Source organism: Phyllosticta citribraziliensis (assembly GCF_038025025.1).
Source record: "Phyllosticta citribraziliensis strain CPC 17464 chromosome Unknown J3D65scaffold_4, whole genome shotgun sequence".
In the NCBI taxonomy this organism is placed as follows: domain Eukaryota; kingdom Fungi; phylum Ascomycota; class Dothideomycetes; order Botryosphaeriales; family Phyllostictaceae; genus Phyllosticta; species Phyllosticta citribraziliensis.
The window spans coordinates 1,381,287-1,396,115 of record NW_027117341.1 but is presented as its reverse complement, the minus strand read 5'-3'; the positions used below and the strand labels follow the sequence as shown (position 1 = coordinate 1,396,115).

At 57.0% G+C, this 14,829-nt stretch overlaps 8 protein-coding genes across 8 annotated transcripts; 4 read left to right on the top strand and 4 right to left on the bottom strand.

The window, feature by feature from the left end:
• Positions 1 to 311: 311 nt before the first annotated feature.
• On the top strand, positions 312 to 2,577 carry J3D65DRAFT_619522 (uncharacterized protein). The gene has a single exon (XM_066799763.1). The coding sequence runs from the start codon at positions 383 to 385 to the stop codon at positions 2,108 to 2,110; it is 1,728 nt and encodes a 575-aa protein (XP_066656976.1). The 5' UTR covers positions 312 to 382; the 3' UTR covers positions 2,111 to 2,577.
• Positions 2,578 to 4,353, top strand: J3D65DRAFT_619521 (uncharacterized protein). Its single transcript, XM_066799762.1, has 2 exons — positions 2,578 to 2,714; positions 2,765 to 4,353. The coding sequence occupies exons 1-2, from the start codon at positions 2,674 to 2,676 to the stop codon at positions 3,930 to 3,932; spliced, it is 1,209 nt and encodes a 402-aa protein (XP_066656975.1). The 5' UTR covers positions 2,578 to 2,673; the 3' UTR covers positions 3,933 to 4,353.
• Positions 4,165 to 5,626, bottom strand: J3D65DRAFT_619519 (uncharacterized protein). Its single transcript, XM_066799761.1, has 2 exons — positions 5,273 to 5,626; positions 4,165 to 5,162 (listed from the first exon to the last, which is right to left on the bottom strand). The coding sequence occupies exons 1-2, from the start codon at positions 5,446 to 5,448 to the stop codon at positions 4,640 to 4,642; spliced, it is 699 nt and encodes a 232-aa protein (XP_066656974.1). The 5' UTR covers positions 5,449 to 5,626; the 3' UTR covers positions 4,165 to 4,639.
• Positions 5,627 to 6,038: 412 nt separating this feature from the next.
• J3D65DRAFT_291488 (Phosphatidylinositolglycan class N-domain-containing protein) lies at positions 6,039 to 9,449 on the bottom strand. The gene is made up of 4 exons (XM_066795148.1): positions 9,121 to 9,449; positions 7,484 to 9,048; positions 6,989 to 7,430; positions 6,039 to 6,938 (listed from the first exon to the last, which is right to left on the bottom strand). The coding sequence occupies exons 1-4, from the start codon at positions 9,287 to 9,289 to the stop codon at positions 6,046 to 6,048; spliced, it is 3,069 nt and encodes a 1,022-aa protein (XP_066656973.1). The 5' UTR covers positions 9,290 to 9,449; the 3' UTR covers positions 6,039 to 6,045.
• A 161-nt stretch (positions 9,450 to 9,610) lies between these two features.
• J3D65DRAFT_666400 (alpha-L-arabinofuranosidase II) lies at positions 9,611 to 10,793 on the bottom strand (the record flags this gene model as incomplete). Its single annotated transcript, XM_066802919.1, has 3 exons — positions 9,611 to 10,520; positions 10,570 to 10,652; positions 10,707 to 10,793. 3 exons carry the CDS (start codon positions 10,791 to 10,793, stop codon positions 9,611 to 9,613), a joined length of 1,080 nt encoding a protein of 359 aa, XP_066656972.1.
• Positions 10,794 to 10,893: 100 nt separating this feature from the next.
• Positions 10,894 to 12,173, top strand: J3D65DRAFT_619511 (uncharacterized protein). The gene is made up of 2 exons (XM_066799760.1): positions 10,894 to 11,349; positions 11,404 to 12,173. The coding sequence occupies exons 1-2, from the start codon at positions 11,033 to 11,035 to the stop codon at positions 11,987 to 11,989; spliced, it is 903 nt and encodes a 300-aa protein (XP_066656971.1). The 5' UTR covers positions 10,894 to 11,032; the 3' UTR covers positions 11,990 to 12,173.
• Positions 12,009 to 12,800, bottom strand: J3D65DRAFT_619510 (uncharacterized protein). Its single transcript, XM_066799759.1, has 3 exons — positions 12,669 to 12,800; positions 12,386 to 12,513; positions 12,009 to 12,326 (listed from the first exon to the last, which is right to left on the bottom strand). The coding sequence occupies exons 1-3, from the start codon at positions 12,714 to 12,716 to the stop codon at positions 12,287 to 12,289; spliced, it is 216 nt and encodes a 71-aa protein (XP_066656970.1). The 5' UTR covers positions 12,717 to 12,800; the 3' UTR covers positions 12,009 to 12,286.
• Positions 12,801 to 12,970: 170 nt separating this feature from the next.
• Positions 12,971 to 14,672, top strand: J3D65DRAFT_619504 (mitochondrial 18 KDa protein-domain-containing protein). The gene is made up of 3 exons (XM_066799758.1): positions 12,971 to 13,274; positions 13,413 to 13,989; positions 14,062 to 14,672. Exons 1-3 carry the CDS (start codon positions 13,099 to 13,101, stop codon positions 14,257 to 14,259), a joined length of 951 nt encoding a protein of 316 aa, XP_066656969.1. The 5' UTR covers positions 12,971 to 13,098; the 3' UTR covers positions 14,260 to 14,672.
• Positions 14,673 to 14,829: the final 157 nt, after the last annotated feature.

Genomic DNA, 14,829 nt, shown 5'->3' with positions numbered 1-14,829 from the left:
TCCGAAACCGACATCGTGCGCGTCATCGAGGACCAAAGCCTCGTGGCGATCGCAAAGCTGGTGTCGAAGCAAAAGACATTCCGAATGTTCATTCTGGTGGTGAACGGCGGCAATAGGCGTTTGGCAGCGCAAAACAACTTCTAGCTTCCTCCAAAGCAGTGGAAGTATCGCGTGTCTGTTCTCAGGATAGCCGCGGTGCCAGGAGTCATTCATTCTTCTCCAATAACATCGGCTGCCGTGATCATCGTCAACGCCGGGGAATTGTCGGATAAATTCAAGCAGCGCTCAAGAGCGGATCGAGTTTGACGCCACCCGCGGCGCGCAATCACAACCACTCTTCCAAAGCCAGTCTGTTATTCGTTTCATTTTGCGCTGTGGTCTGATGAAGCCGACTCAGGTTCAGCATGTCGTGACGACATTGACGCCGTTTCTCTATCCTTCAATACCGGAATCGCTCCTCTACTCCTCCCGACCATTTTCGCGAATAGTCTCGACTCGACGCTCAAGATGCTACAGCACCGCGTCGCGCGAGGACCTTACCACAATCTCTCCGCTCCCTCACAGCGACCTTCCGCCCGGCTATGAAGACGAACATTCGCTGGATCCGTCCCCCGAGTCCTACTCCAGCACACCCTTCGCCGACAGGTGCTCGGTGATGCTCCATGCTGGACCTGGCGGACATGGCTGCGTTTCTTTTTTGCGAGAGAAGTTTATACCCGACGGACCACCCAACGGCGGTGATGGCGGCACCGGAGGAAGCGTCTACATTCAAGCTGTGCGCAACGAGACATCACTTTATAAACTGTCGCGACGGCGAGAGGCCAAGGCCGGAAGAGGAAGAAACGGACAAGGAAAGATGCGTGGTGGCGAGCGTGGCGCGGATCTCCTCGTTACTGTTCCTGTTGGCACAGTTGTTCGGGAAATATGGCGTCGCGATCCATTGAAGGAAGAGCTCGAACGGCGGCGCGAGGAAAGAGTACAATATCGGGCACAAAAGGCGGCTGGGGAAGATCCTATACCACCTGTTCGGCCTGAGAAATGGCTGGTGTTTCCAGGGACTGAGGCTTCAGTATTCCAGCGCTTCAACATGCCAAAACTCCCAGAGCCCCAGCGGTCTCCCCTCGCACATTCTGCCCCAAAAGGACCAATTCGTCTTGACCTCGACGAGCCGATGGAGCGCCCGATGCTCCTTATCCCGGGCTCAGTAGGTGGGCTTGGAAACACGCATTTCGTCAGCAGGGAGCTGCCACGGCCGGTGCTCGCCACCCGCGGTCAAGACGCCATCTCTGTTGCGCTTCATCTGGAGCTCAAACTCCTCGCCGATGTAGGTCTAGTAGGCTTGCCAAACGCAGGCAAAAGCACGCTTCTGCGTGCGCTAAGCAACAGCCGAACGCGCATCGGCAACTGGGCTTTCACAACGCTGAGGCCAAACATTGGAACCGTCGTTCTCGACAACCATCGCGGCCGTCCTCGCTTGGTGCCCACGCGCCGCGCCAGCGACGGCGGCAAAGGCGAAGTGCGCGAGAATTTCACGATTGCGGATATTCCAGGCCTGATCGAAGATGCCCATCTGGACAAGGGTCTGGGCATGAGCTTCCTCCGCCACGTCGAGCGCGCAGCCATGCTCGCCTTTGTCGTCGACCTGTCCGGAGAAACCGACCCGGTCACGACGCTCAAGAGTCTGTGGAGAGAGGTGGGCGAGTACGAGACTGTGCGCAGCCACGAAATCAACGCCGAAACGCAGCGGTCCAACCCGCCTACCTTCGGACGTAACCCCTTCGATGATGACGACTTTCTTGAGCCTCCTACCGCAGCCCAGCTGCAAGATCTGGAAATGGAGCCTCTCCCTCTGCCCCCGATTTCGGCGAAGCCCTGGTTTGTGGTGGCGACCAAGGCAGACCAGGAGGGCACGCAGGAGCGGTTTGCCGAGCTGAGAGCGTATGTAAAGGACATTGAGGCTGGAAATGTCGAGCATCCAGGTGGGAGGAAAAATGCATGGAGAAAGAGGGTTGAACTGGTGCCTGTGAGCGCAATAAGAGGCGGCGTCGAAGGCGGAGCAGAACGGGTAAAGGACGTTGTGGTCAGGCTGTTGGAGGATGAGGGTTTGTAAAGACGAACATGCAGATAAGAGACGACTGTCACGTAGCCAAAGGTGGTCGAAATGTTTGGCGCTTAGAGAAGCGTTCTCGGGACCCGAACAAACAGCTGCTTGCTCAAACTATGGCTGTAGAGGCGAGTACTACTCCTCCCTGACCTCTCGAAAGACAATCTCTACTTCTCAATCCCACTGTCAGTCCAATTGCCCGTCGCACCCGCTGCTGCTTCCTCACCAGACTCGTGCCTCTATCCTGCGAGCGGTCAAAAGTGAGGCCTCACCCGCCGACCTCAAAACAGCTTCTATTCCGCTTCCACGCTCCCGTCCACCCTTAGCAATCCTCTCCCACGACATCCTCGCCTGTCAGTCGCTCCCACCGGCAACGCTGCACCATCACGTGGACCCTGTCGGTGGGTGAGGTAGGCGCCCAGAGCTGGTGGTGCTGCTGCCTCGCGCTCCTTCCCTCTCTCTCTCCCCAAGCCCACCACACCTTTCTTGCACCTCGCACCCCGCATCTCACCAACACCACGCAACATCCATCGACTTTCAAAGCGACGCACAACGTCGGCTCGCCTACCATGGCTGGCGACCAGAACCAGGGCGGCAAGCAGCTTGCTCGGTACGTAAGCTGTCCTTGATTGCTTCTGGCTTCCAACTCACGGGTCACAGGCGCGACCTCAAGCGAATCAAGTCTTTCAGCTCTGAGGCGCCGCCTGATGACGATGCTATCACGGATATCCCGGATTGGCCGCAGATGTTGAAACCCAGGAGGATCCAATTCGATCGGATTAGAACCTTGTCTTTTCCGATCGCAGTGTCCTCAGAGCCAGAAATCCACAAATTCGTCCGTCAAAAGACACCTCAGCGCGAATCGTTTTTCGATCTTCTTGGCCTGCCGACCGAAGTACGACTGTTGATTTTCGAGTACTTGCTACCTGAGCCCGTCCAGACTGACAACGCGAGCGGTCATCCCTGTGGACTTAATTCGAATGCGCCTTGTGCACTGGAGCTTCCTTCCATGAATCCAAGGTTGCCAGTCCGCGGCTATTCCGCGCTGCTTTGCACCTGCACGAAACTGTCCAGTGAGGCTTCGAGAGTCCTCTACAACTCTTCAGCCACATATGTTGCAGGTCATACATCATTAGTATTGGAAGTGGCAAGATGGACAGTTACAGTCCGAGGTCTTCCGATTTTCTGCGAGACCCATGATGTTTACAGTCCCTCTGCAGCGAGGTTACTTTCCAGGCTGAGAAACATCGTCATCAGAGTCATCTGGACGTCTGCCTGCGGCATCGATTCCGTGCGAGAGCATCTTTACTGGTGTGTCAGATGGCTGCGAAAATCTCCCAGACTTTCGAGACTCGATCTCGCATTCTGCGATGCGGCCCACTCAAAAAACCATATTGCCATGGCATCGCTTCTGGAACCATTCCGTACTCTTCGCAATATACAGAATCCTGACATTCAATTCCTGAAGCAGAGTTGGTCACATGGGAGTCGATTCTTCGGATATAAGTGGCAGTTTCAAGACGCTTGCGAGGAATGTATTCAATGTGCTCGCACCAAGGTTGTCATGGAGGAGATGAAGGACTTGCTACGAAGCAACATTCCCGTCACAGAACCGAAAATCTTCGAGCTCTACCATGATTTCAAAAGCGCGATGTCGGGATGGAGCCCTAGCCTTCTGGGACAGGCTGCAAAAGCCCGCAAGACCAATGACGCCGAAAGGTTTCGCAAAATTTTGGCTGTGGCTCAAATTGAATACGACAGGGATTTTGACTATCGAGCGAACAAGAGAATGAGCCTCTTCGCAGCCTATGACAAGTCTCTGCGTTGAAGCTACAAGACGGACGGCTTTCAAGATGCGTGGACAATAGCATGCTCTTCGAGACAGATATGACGGGCTTTGCTTGTTTGCAAAGGAGCTCCATCTGGCAAGGAGGAATCCGAATCACAGCTGTGTTGCTTTCTTTCCAAAAATCTCCTGGTCATCAATTTCCTCACACATTATTATGCGCTGGCTGATTGCGTGCGGTCCTGGCGTTCCCCATTCTTCCAGCTTCTCAAAGGTCGTGGTCGAAGTTGTTTGTCTCCAAAGGTTACTTCTTCAGCGTCAAGGAGTCTTCGAAATCAAGCCTAAGGCACGGTGGAGGCTCTACATGGGGCTCTACATGGCTGGCATCCTTTCACCGGAACATCTTTGCTTCTTTGCTTTACAACCTCCATAGCCAATATCAAACCAGTGCTTTCGAACCAGGAGTTGAATTTGAGCCTTCGTCTATGCTTCCTCTAGAAATGTGCAGTATCCAGTACTAGCCCACGGTCCTTTGCTTTGAATTGCTTCCAGCAAAAAGGAACTCTCATGTTATCCCCTCTGCGCTGCCATTACATCGTGACGCTCACAGGTCTCGAGGTAGGCCATTTCGGACGAGGGAGTAGCGAAATCACCTCTCTACGCCGCCTCGCCGCCTCGTAACCCTTGGGAAGAAAGCTCCAAAACCCAAAGCAGCTTGACCAATACCCCCAAAATTTGCAGTAAACCGCTCAATCCGTACCGGCCAAACGCTTCTCGACCTTCGTCCTCTCCTGCTGCTTAATCTCGGCGACCTCATCCCTCGACGCATTATAGCTGGCGCTGACCTGGTTAAACGGATTATCGGGGTGCTTCTCAAACTCCTTGCGAATCTGGTCGATCTTCTGGTTGCGGCGGAGGCCCTTCTCGTCCTTCATCTCGTCGAGGCGGCGCTCCTCGTACGCGGCGTAGGCCGCCTTGAAGCGGCGCTCCGGGTGGCGGTCGATCTTCTCGGCCGGGTTGGCGTTGGACACGGAGAGCGCGTCGAGCGCGTTTTCGATGCCGGACGCGTTGAGCGTCGCGGCCTTTTTGTTGGCGGGCCCGTCGAGCGAGGAGAGTGCGGCGTCGAGGCCGCGAGAGGGCGCTGCGCCCTTCTTTGCTGCTGCTTTGCCCTTCGATGGGCCCTTGGGCAGCGCGGCTGCTTCTTCGGCTTCCAGCGCCGCTTTCTCTGCGCGCTTGCGGTCTGCTTCGGCCTTCTTGGCTGCGGCGGCTTCCCTGTGTAGTCGTACTGCTGTCAGCTGCTGCCGTTCTTTCTTGCGGCTCTGGTTGTTGTGTGGAGAGGTGGGGAGATTGGTTCAGTGTCTGGGCTGGGGTCGGGAGCTTACGCCTTGGAGTTGCTCTTTGCGCCCTTGGACCACTCGGTGTCTTCGACGGCCGCGCGCTGCTGGTCTACGACCGCCTTCTTCGCGTCTGCGGCCGCCGCCTTGCGCGCTTGTCCTTGGGCCTTCTTGCTGCCACCAGCGTCGGCCCCAGCGCCGCCGCCTTTGCCGCCCTTGGCCATGATGCAGGTGTTGTGTGTTGGTGCTGGTCGCTTGGTGGGGTGTCGAGAGGAGCTTGTCGCAGACGTCGAAGGTGAAAGGTTGATGTTTTGGCTGGAGGAGGCGTGTTGGTCACTCTAGCAGGCGAATAGGAGGAGTGTGAGTAAGGATAGAGGAGTGAGTAGGTGGTGAGAGACTGCTGTCAGATGTGTTGGAGGGAAGGAAGAGCTTGAGCGACATCGCTCCGAATGACTGGCTCGTCTCGGATGCAGGGCAGCCCACTGCGTCATCGGGCACTGTCGGGAAACCGAACAACACAACGGACGTCCTCCACTCAAGCCGCGCAGCTGGACGACTGTGTCTTGGGAACAAATTTTATGGAACTACAGCCTCGGAACAAAAGAGTTTTCGCATTCCCAAACTTCCATCTCTAGGAGCTCATCCAGTAACACCTGTCAACGGCTTGGAATCAAATTTATTATGCACAATGATGCCGTCTCGCCATTTCTATTCTGACAAAGACCCGCTCGCTCGTACGTGCATGAGACAGGATGGGTACGGTAGTTTGGTAACAAGCAAAGGAAGAGTACAACAAAAGAAGAGATAACAGAACTTCCGGGCTACCGTGATCCATCGTCTCGTGTCGACAGCAACGGTTTCGACGGCCTAGCACCACCATTACTCTGCACCGGCGCGCCATTCTTGCCACCGTTCAGCAACTCCTCACCCTGTTGCGACGCATCGCCAGCGTCGTCATCGTCGTCGTCAAACTCAACACCGCCCACCATGACACCTCCAATACCTTCGAGGCCAGCCACAAAGACGCTCAAGCCACTGGCGATGCAAAACTGGCTAATGCTACTGCCAATCTCGAGCCAGGAGCCCTCGTCGCGGACGGTCCAGAAGAAGCGCACCGTCAGCCACTCGGCGGCCGCCGTGACGCCGCCAAACACGGCGCCCTGGTCCAGCCCCAGCATCTGGTTCAGGATGGCCAGGTTGAACGAGAGCAGCGCGAACGGCGTCAGGATCTTGCACAGGAGCAGCGCCCCTTGGCTAAAGGGGTCGAAGACGGGGATGAGCCGGTATACCGCGTCGAGGGAGAAGGAGCTGATGCTGGCGATGTTACCGGTGCTGAAGAAGGCGGATTGGAGGAGGAAGAGGGTGAAAAGTGAGGTGCGGAGATCGTGGAGAGTGAGAGCGCGTTTGGTGTGGCTGGTGCCTGGGTGCTGCGGTTGTCGTTTGGGTGTAGAGAAGTTTGGTGCCGTGGTTGACGTAGATGGAGATGTGGATACAGCGTTTTCTGTGCGTTTCGAAGTAATATGCCGATGGACGTGGTGTTCTAGGCGCACCCAGGTAGCCAGCGTGGAGCAGAAAGCGAGATAGAACATGCCCTCGTAGGAAATGGTCAGGATGATGAACATCGGAGCAAAGGCTAAGAAGATGACGACTAGGCGGTGGATGTAGTGGTTGTTTGGCTGAAGGCTATGCAGGAAAGGCACTGTGACGGAGGCAACTGATGCGAGTCAGCTTTGGATGAAATGTCAAAAGGAGGGTGAGTCGTACCTAGAACAGTCCATCCCACAATCTGCGTCCCCAGTGGCAGACCCTCTCTTGCTTGCAGAGAAGCAACACTAGACTTCGTGACGGCCATTGCAAGCGCAATCAGACCTACTTGCACACCCAGAATGCTCCGTGAGATGCCGTCAGCTTTTGGAGCCGCCAGGCCCTTCTTTGCTGCGCTCGACGACGCAATGATGCTCTTCTCGAAGAGAATATAGAGCGCACCGACAGCAAACATGAGAAACCCACCCAGGAGGATGAGATTAATATCCTCGACCTTGATGGCATCCAAAAAGGTAAAGGTGCTCATCAGGCCGCATGATACCCACCATGTCAGGACCAGGAGAAAGTGCTTCTTGACAAAGTTGAGACCGTAACACACAGGCCACAGTGTAGCAACAAGGTAGCAGATGGAGTAGACTTCGCGATGGGCGTAACTTTGCACCTGCCCCGTTCCATTAGCCGTGAATGTCTAGAAGCGGAGTCTCTAAATCTTACAATGGCCTCCAACATGCCGACCGTCGCCAGGGTATTCCCCAACAAGCGCAGTTTGTCTCCAGGCGTCTTGACTCCCGCGAACAAGACCTCCTTTCCCCTTTTCAATGCCTCGCGCCGCGCGTATACCTCCTCCCAGAACATGACAGGAAATAATGCGTAAGCATAGTAAGTCCAGGGCGCGCGCTGGATCACCAGAATGGAAAAAAGGGCGACAGCCACGCTTGAAAAGACGGTTGTCGATGTCAGGCTTCGGGACGTCTTGGCTGTGCCATGCAAGACGTGTGTGTCGACGACTGAGGTTGTTGCGAAGGCAATCCATCCCAAGTAGCCCATTGTGACGAGAGCTCGTAGGAACAACCAGTCGTATGTCTGCAAGTAACGAAGTCCGGCTAAACCCAACTTGATGAGCGCTTCGCACTCCTCGATTGCCTCATGGGCCTTGCCGCTCTCAATGGTTGCCTGGATGTCGGCAACTCGCTGGTCGATGGCCCGCTCTGCGAATGGCGCAAAAGGCTTGTACCGAAGCTCCTTGTCCTTCTTCTGTTCCTCCTTGACCCGATACATTTCGAGTATCTCCTTGGCATTGACGAGCAGCGCTTCGGCCTTGGTGCCAGCGTCGGCGTTGATGTAGGGAAGCGGAAGCTCGCCCACCGAATTGACTGGAAATGGCAGTCCCGCGAGATATGCCATTAATGCCGCGACGTCTGCCTGCGCTACGTCGTGCCGCTGGACGTGGGACAAACCCCAGTCCGACGAGAATCCGTCCTCGTGGCCTGGCGCAACTTGTCCTGCCGCAGTGGTAATCGGCGTCGCGACACCAGATCCCCAGGCAATCAACGGAGTCCGTGTGTTATCCGGGTGTCCGTCTCCGTGACTGCCCCAGTCACTCATGCCGTGGTCTGCCGTAAAAACAAAAGCCGTCTTCCCGTCACCATAGAAGTCTTCAATCAATTGGGTTATTTCCTGCACACCCTGGTCCACAACCTTGATGTTGTGCAAGTATTCGTTCGAGTACGGCCTGTAGGCATGTCCAGTCGTGTCCAATCCCAGCAGGTGGAGGAAGAAGACGTTTTGTTCCTTGTGCAGCTCCGCGGCCAGAGTCGCATTCGTCTTTGCCTCGCGAAACAGGCCCTTGACGCGCTCAAAGACCCAAGTGTCCAGCTGCGTCGCATCCTGCGTAAAGTCTTCCGCTTCGGCGCCGTACGTATCCGCGTCGACTCGGCCTGGGACCGCGCCCTCCTTGAACATGGGCAAGATGTCTGGGCTGCCCCAGCTCCACGTGTGCCTGCTCTTGTTGAAGACCGAGTCAAAGTTGACCGGGTTCAGCTTCCAGCCCGTAGTAACCGCCGACACATCTTCGTACAGCCCAGCAATCAACGCGACGTGTCCTGGGCGCGATTCGGTAGGGACGCGGGTGTGCGAGACTCCAAAAGTGCCATGCGACAGCACGCGGGAGCGCAAGAATGGTGTGAGCGGACGGAGCTCCTGAGCTTCGGGGCTTTCAGGGTCGGCGGGCGAAGGGTCCTTGAAGGATTGGAAAGCTTTGTCGGCGCGAAGTCCGTCACCTGTCGTAAACAACGTTAGCTCTCAGTCTGGTTTTCCGAGGCCTCGGAAGAAAGGCAATGGCGAGTACAGACCGACGAAGAGGACCAATCGCTTTGCGGGCGGCTCCCTGTCCTCGAGGCGATACTCGCGCATGCCACTGACTATGGGGCTGACAAAGTAAATGTCGAAGATGCTGTAAATGTAGACCAGGTGAAAGACCACGGCGATTGCCAGGAACGCGCGGCGCCCTAACCTCGCCATGGTTGTAGGGTTGAGCGAAGCGAATCGCTCGAGGAGTACTGGAGACAAAAATCCGGGGGAAGGGATTTCGGGAAGTGAGGTAAAGAGGTGGAAGGGAGGGTGAGGCAGTGAATTTCTTGTTAGGTACCTGGGTGGACTGGACGGGTGCCAAGCTCTCCAACGTCACCCCGGCTAGCCGGCGATCTAAGGGGCTGTCCGCGTACCTAGCGTCCGTGTGCGAAACATGCCTTTTGATTCGCTGGTATTTGTGCTATTTCAAGCTTGCTGCTATGCTATTCTTTATGCACCTCTACACACGCAATGCTCATGATTGATGCTCCACTACAACTCCCGCAGCTTGTCTTCAATCTTACCCTTGGCCTTGTTGAGAAAGCTTTCCAGCTTGCCCTCGAAGCCCTCGCGCTGGTGCTGCTGTGAACCTGCGGACACGAAGTCTTCGATTCTTTCACATTGCTTGCCTACGCAACCACCCATATCTGGGCCATGGTGAGTGAATTGCACCCGCTGGCAGCGACCCTTGCGGTTTCCCCAGCCGTCGGTCTCATTATCAGTGCCGTGGAAGAAGGCCACGATTTCGTTTCCAATGGGAATGAAAGTACCGTGTCCAGGGCCCCAGGGTCCACCACAGCCGTTCGGCGACTCGATGAGAGGCTTGTCACTCTTGCGCCATGACGACAGCTCGAGCGGGTCTCCGCCGAGGTACTGGATGGTGTTGATCTTGTAGTCCTTGGTCCACGATCCCGCGCAGCTGTACGCAACACCTCTCCAGGAACCGTCCAGCGAGGCAAGCCACTGAGGACCTTCGTTGATGCCAGAAGGCCCGCTCCTTTCCCAGGGGAAATCCGGGTGCGAGAGACGGGTGGGCGGGCGACTGTTGTCTGCTTCGACGGGATTGCGAAGGCGCACGATGAACAGCTCCTGCGTCTTGTCCGAGTCGTGCTCGCCGAGGGGCCATCCGCTGTAGACAAAGTACTGCTGTCCGTTGAGGATAATGACGGTACCGTCAATGGCCCACTGGTCCTCTGGGACACCGCGCAGCTTTCCCAGCATCTCCCATTGTCCGCGGCAGGGATCTGTGTTGGCAGGGGGGCCGCCAAGCACGTACATGCGATGGCTCTTGTTTCCGTGCTTCGGGTCTTCGCAGGCTACGTAGACATACCAACGGCCGTCTAGAGCATGGAGCTCCGGAGCCCAGATGCCGCCCGAGTACTCGGTGTGGGGAGGAGGGCGCCTGGCCGCAGTTAGTCGAGGGGTCGGCAGCGGGGCAGGGAGAGACATACCAGATGACATGCTTCTCGGGGTTGTGGAAGTTGAGGATGTTGTCGGAGCACCAGATCTCGACGCGGTCGCCGGCGGTATAAGTCTACAAGCAATGGTTAGTCGTGCAAGGGCAGCTAGCTGCAGGGCCAAGACATACCAGGAAGAACTTCCCGTCATGCCAGGTGACAAAAGGGTCGGGGGTAGCACAGGGGGTCGCTGTAACGACGGAGTTGTTGTAAGTCATTGTGTGCAGAATAGAGTTTGATACCTGGCAGTTGCAGGGGAACAGGGAGCCAGAGGTCAGATATACTCTGGTGCTGTCTGGGGCTCCCCAGGCGGACCAACGGCGGCCTGAGGCGACGTCATCGCACCTACCACTGGACCCGGACCGCCTGTGCGCGTTCTGGATACGACTGCCCTGGGCGCGTCTACTCCCCAAATTCTTCCCCCAGCTCCACTCCACAGCCTCAGCCACAACAAGCCATGCCTCCACGACCCTTTCCGTGGCCTCTGTCCGTGGGCACCGATATTTGCGACATTAGTCGCATACGAGAAGTCCTGTCCAATACCGGATGGAGGTCACGAGCAAAAGGGCTCAGACAACACTCTCACGGCGGTCAATCGCAACGCGCGAAGCTGCGGCGCTTCCTACATACCCTCATGACCTACGACGAGATATTGCACTTTTTGCAACGCTTCCCGTTCGTCTTGGCAGTCGACAATAGATCGCCCGTCTACGAAGTGGACAACAAAGTGCCCAGCAGCGAATGGCATCCAACAAACGCTCACCTAGCAGGACGGTAAGAAGCGCAAGTCCGCGTGCTAGCTGTGCAGAGCGCTCACTGCGCCCCCAGGTTCGCAGCAAAGGAGGCAATATCCAAGGCCTTTGGAGGCAACGTTTCTCGTCATCAAATCACCATTCTACGCTCAATTCTTGACTCTCACCAGCAGCCACAAGCCGTGGTCCATGCCGAGCCTCGCGTGATGAGTCCCCAGCAGAAGCTACATTTGCACAAGAAGTTTGGCTTTCAATTCGCCGATCTAGACACGCAAGTCTCGCTCGAGAACTTTAACCCTGCGCCGGCCAAGGCCGAGGACCTCGAGGGGCAGTTAGTAAAGCTTAGCATTTCTCACGACGGCAATTATGCTACGGCTGTCTGTATAGCGCCCACGGCTGCTGCTGCGAGCCAGGTCGACGCTCCATCTCGACTCGGCGACGCAATTGGCGCTGTGAGTAGAAGCGACATCGTCGTTGCCGAGAGTCAAAGTGAGCCAATTGCACAAGATCGGGCAGTCTCACTGAACGAGACGAGTGAGACAAATCAGACGAACGACGCCACGGCAACACAGGAGAAGCCACATTCACTGCCGCTGGTGGAACCAGAAACGGACGAAGCAACAGCTGCCCAAGACGCAAGGCCAAAGATCACTTGGCATTAAAAAACGTCCGCAAGAAGATCAGAGAAGGAAAACGTAGCCGAGAGTAGTTCAAAAGTAGAGCTCGCGGGAGGCATCTATTCAGTTGATGGTACATGAGCCGTTTGTATGTACAGCCGCGCCAGCAGCAGTTTGCCGGCGCCCGCACGCACACCTAGCAGCCGCCTAGGTGTGTAAGTAGACTGCCACCATCATCAAATGGCCAACAACTATGAATGCCTTGATGCAAAGCCTCGGTCAAGCCCGACTCCAGCTCCGAGTTTCCGCGGGGGTGTACTTTTGTCTGCACCGACACGACGCTTAGTGCTTCTTCTCGCCCTCGGCCTCCTTGAGGAACTCCCTGTTGCCCACCGCGTCAGCGCAAGTTTGAATGGTGGGGAGGAGGTGGCGGGCGCGTACTTGATAAAGTTCTCCTCGTCCTTGCTCGAAGCGTTGATCGGAGGGATGTTGTCGGCCTTCTTGGCCTTGCTGCCGCCGGTAGCCAGGGCGATGCCGCCAAACAACGAGCCGAGAACAGCCAGGGAGAGCTACACGCCAGAACCTCGAGTTAGCCTTCTGCGGCCCGAACCGACGTCTGCATACAGCGGCGGGCTAGCGTTGTGTTGGGCGGTGGGGAAGTTGGAGGTGGGTGGAGCAGCGGCGGGCAGGCAGGAATTGCGCGCGGGCTGAGGAGCAAACGTACGACGTGGGAGCCGACCTTGCGGCCGGCAATCTGGTAGTATTGGACCATGTTTGCGAGGGCGGGAGAGGAAGAGCGGCGATGGGGGAGTGGGCGGGTCAATTGGGTTCGGTTGGCAGCTTGATGGCGTCTGCTTGCCCTCGAGCTCTGCGCTGCGCTGCCGGTGCGGTGCTTCCCCGATGACGGATGACTAAGGCAGCCACCGATCTAATCTGATGTGGCTGAGGGGATGAAGCACCGCCACGACCACTCCAGTTGCCCGTGGATTGCGATGGAACTTCGTCATTTATTGGCGCGCCGCTTTGCCTGCAAGCGGCATCCCGGAGCCCTGCGGACGGCGGACGTGACTGCTAGCTGAGGTGAGCTTGGTTCCTTGTCCGACCACTTTCCAGTCATTCGTCTGCTCCCTCCACTTCACTACCTTCCACTCACCATGTCCAAGGGCAAAGACGAAAACAACCGAAACTACACAGGCGACGATGTGCCTCACGAGCGACAAGAGCCTCGGCCGGACTTCAGCAAGCCGCCAGAGAAAAGGGCATTACCAGCGTACCTGCAAGAGAGGCTAGACAATGAAGAAAAGCTGTGGGAAACACTGTACGAGGGAAAGTGAGTCGCCCTCGCCCTCTTCCTTCACCACGTTCGCATCAGCAGCGCGACAGTGAGCTGTAGCCCTCAGCTCCCCTCATTCTCATCCCATCACCGCCTCCCAACCAATGCCCCTACTCACGATGCCCCCTCTCCTAGATCACCCGAGTCCACCGACTCCTCCGTCCGCTACGCAGCCTACGCCTCGCGCGTCCGCACCATCCTCACCTCCGCGCACCGCTACGTCGCCTACACGAGCGACATTGGCGAATCCTTCCGCCCCGTCGCCCACCCGCACCTCATCCGCGCCGCCTACGGCGTGTCGTGGGCCTACCTGGCTGGCGACGTGGCGCACGAGGGCTACAAGGCCTACCTGCGCAACCAGCGCGTGCTGAACCCTCAGTCGGCGGCCGCGGCGGCGTCGTCGTCACCGGGTGGCGCCTCCGCATCGACCGTCGCGGCGTCGACGACGAGCTCTGACAAGCACGCGCCGGCCGCGCCCGCGTCGACGAAATTGGGCCCTGGAGTCACCGGCCCGTCGACGGGCGCTGACGGCGCCGTGGCGCGCGTCCCGGCGCTCGACGACTACCGGACGGTGATGGCGCAGCGGGCGATTTTCCAGGGGCTAGCCAGCATGGGCCTGCCCGCCTTCACCATCCACAGCGTGGTCAAGTACTCAGGGCGCGCCATGAAGGGCGTCAAGAACGTCAAGCTGAGAACGTGGGGACCTATTGGGGTCAGTACATACATAGCCAACTCCCGCATCCACTTCCCCGCTCCTGAAGACACATAGTTAACCTCCTCCCAGCTCGGTCTCGCCGTCGTCCCGTTCCTCCCCTACATCTTCGACGAGCCCGTCGAACATGCCGTCGAATGGGCGTTCCACCAGGGCTTCGCGGCCGTCGGGGGGCCCGGCGCCGTTGCGAGCAGTCCGCCCACTGGCCGCAGCCAGCTGCTGCAGAGCGAGGCGCAGGCAGGCGCTGCAAAGGAGAAGAAGGAGTTGTAGAGCGGAGCAGGAGCGAGAAGCAAGATTACCTAGGTAAGAGGGAAAGAAGGAGGATGTAGAGGGGAGGCATAGAGGAAGAGGAAGACAAGAGAAGAAGATTCGTCGCCAGAGCTCAAGAGCTCTTTTACCTGCCTGGTTGGCTGCCGCAGACTTGCATATATGGATACCACCCCGCTACTCATCGTTCTTGAATATCATCTCGCATCAACATTTCGTCACGCTATCCTCCCACTCATCCGTGTTCTCTGTATAACATACACTTTTCCGGCGTGCTCAACATTTCCAAATAGAGACACGAAGAAGACAAACGTGTCCTAGGATGGCTATTCACGCATTGTGAAGATGACAACTGCACACAACAACATCGAGCATGTGACGCGTGACGAAGGACCGACAGACGAAAGTAGAAACGATTCACAATAATATCTCAACTGGCTGGCTGACGACTGACTGACTACTACGTACTCGGGGGTTTAGTGACACCACACAGCACTGCTCGCGCCGACATCGAATCCCCTTGTTCTGCCAGTTCGAACATCAGGTAGGTACGGCGCAATCAACCCAACGCAA

Excerpts from the sequence above, each read along its gene's own strand:
- J3D65DRAFT_619522 (XM_066799763.1), top strand. The coding sequence starts at position 383 with ATGAAGCCGACTCAGGTTCAGCATGTCGTGACGACATTGACGCCGTTT.
- J3D65DRAFT_619521 (XM_066799762.1), top strand. The coding sequence starts at position 2,674 with ATGGCTGGCGACCAGAACCAGGGCGGCAAGCAGCTTGCTCG. Across the intron at positions 2,715-2,764 it reads GGCGGCAAGCAGCTTGCTCG|GCGCGACCTCAAGCGAATCA; the intron begins GTACGTAAGCTG and ends CACGGGTCACAG.
- J3D65DRAFT_619519 (XM_066799761.1), bottom strand. The coding sequence starts at position 5,448 with ATGGCCAAGGGCGGCAAAGGCGGCGGCGCTGGGGCCGACGCTGGTGGC. Across the intron at positions 5,163-5,272 it reads GCAAAGAGCAACTCCAAGGC|GGAAGCCGCCGCAGCCAAGA; the intron begins GTAAGCTCCCGA and ends ACGACTACACAG.
- J3D65DRAFT_291488 (XM_066795148.1), bottom strand. The coding sequence starts at position 9,289 with ATGGCGAGGTTAGGGCGCCGCGCGTTCCTGGCAATCGCCGTGGTCTTT. Across the intron at positions 7,431-7,483 it reads TCGGCATGTTGGAGGCCATT|GTGCAAAGTTACGCCCATCG; the intron begins GTAAGATTTAGA and ends GGAACGGGGCAG. Across the intron at positions 6,939-6,988 it reads TGTGGGATGGACTGTTCTAG|TTGCCTCCGTCACAGTGCCT; the intron begins GTACGACTCACC and ends GACTCGCATCAG.
- J3D65DRAFT_619511 (XM_066799760.1), top strand. The coding sequence starts at position 11,033 with ATGCCTCCACGACCCTTTCCGTGGCCTCTGTCCGTGGGCACCGATATT. Across the intron at positions 11,350-11,403 it reads AACGCTCACCTAGCAGGACG|GTTCGCAGCAAAGGAGGCAA; the intron begins GTAAGAAGCGCA and ends CTGCGCCCCCAG.
- J3D65DRAFT_619510 (XM_066799759.1), bottom strand. The coding sequence starts at position 12,716 with ATGGTCCAATACTACCAGATTGCCGGCCGCAAGGTCGGCTCCCACGTC. Across the intron at positions 12,514-12,668 it reads GCAAGGTCGGCTCCCACGTC|CTCTCCCTGGCTGTTCTCGG; the intron begins GTACGTTTGCTC and ends TCTGGCGTGTAG. Across the intron at positions 12,327-12,385 it reads GACGAGGAGAACTTTATCAA|GGAGTTCCTCAAGGAGGCCG; the intron begins GTACGCGCCCGC and ends GGTGGGCAACAG.
- J3D65DRAFT_619504 (XM_066799758.1), top strand. The coding sequence starts at position 13,099 with ATGTCCAAGGGCAAAGACGAAAACAACCGAAACTACACAGGCGACGAT. Across the intron at positions 13,275-13,412 it reads GAAACACTGTACGAGGGAAA|ATCACCCGAGTCCACCGACT; the intron begins GTGAGTCGCCCT and ends CCCCTCTCCTAG. Across the intron at positions 13,990-14,061 it reads GAACGTGGGGACCTATTGGG|CTCGGTCTCGCCGTCGTCCC; the intron begins GTCAGTACATAC and ends ACCTCCTCCCAG.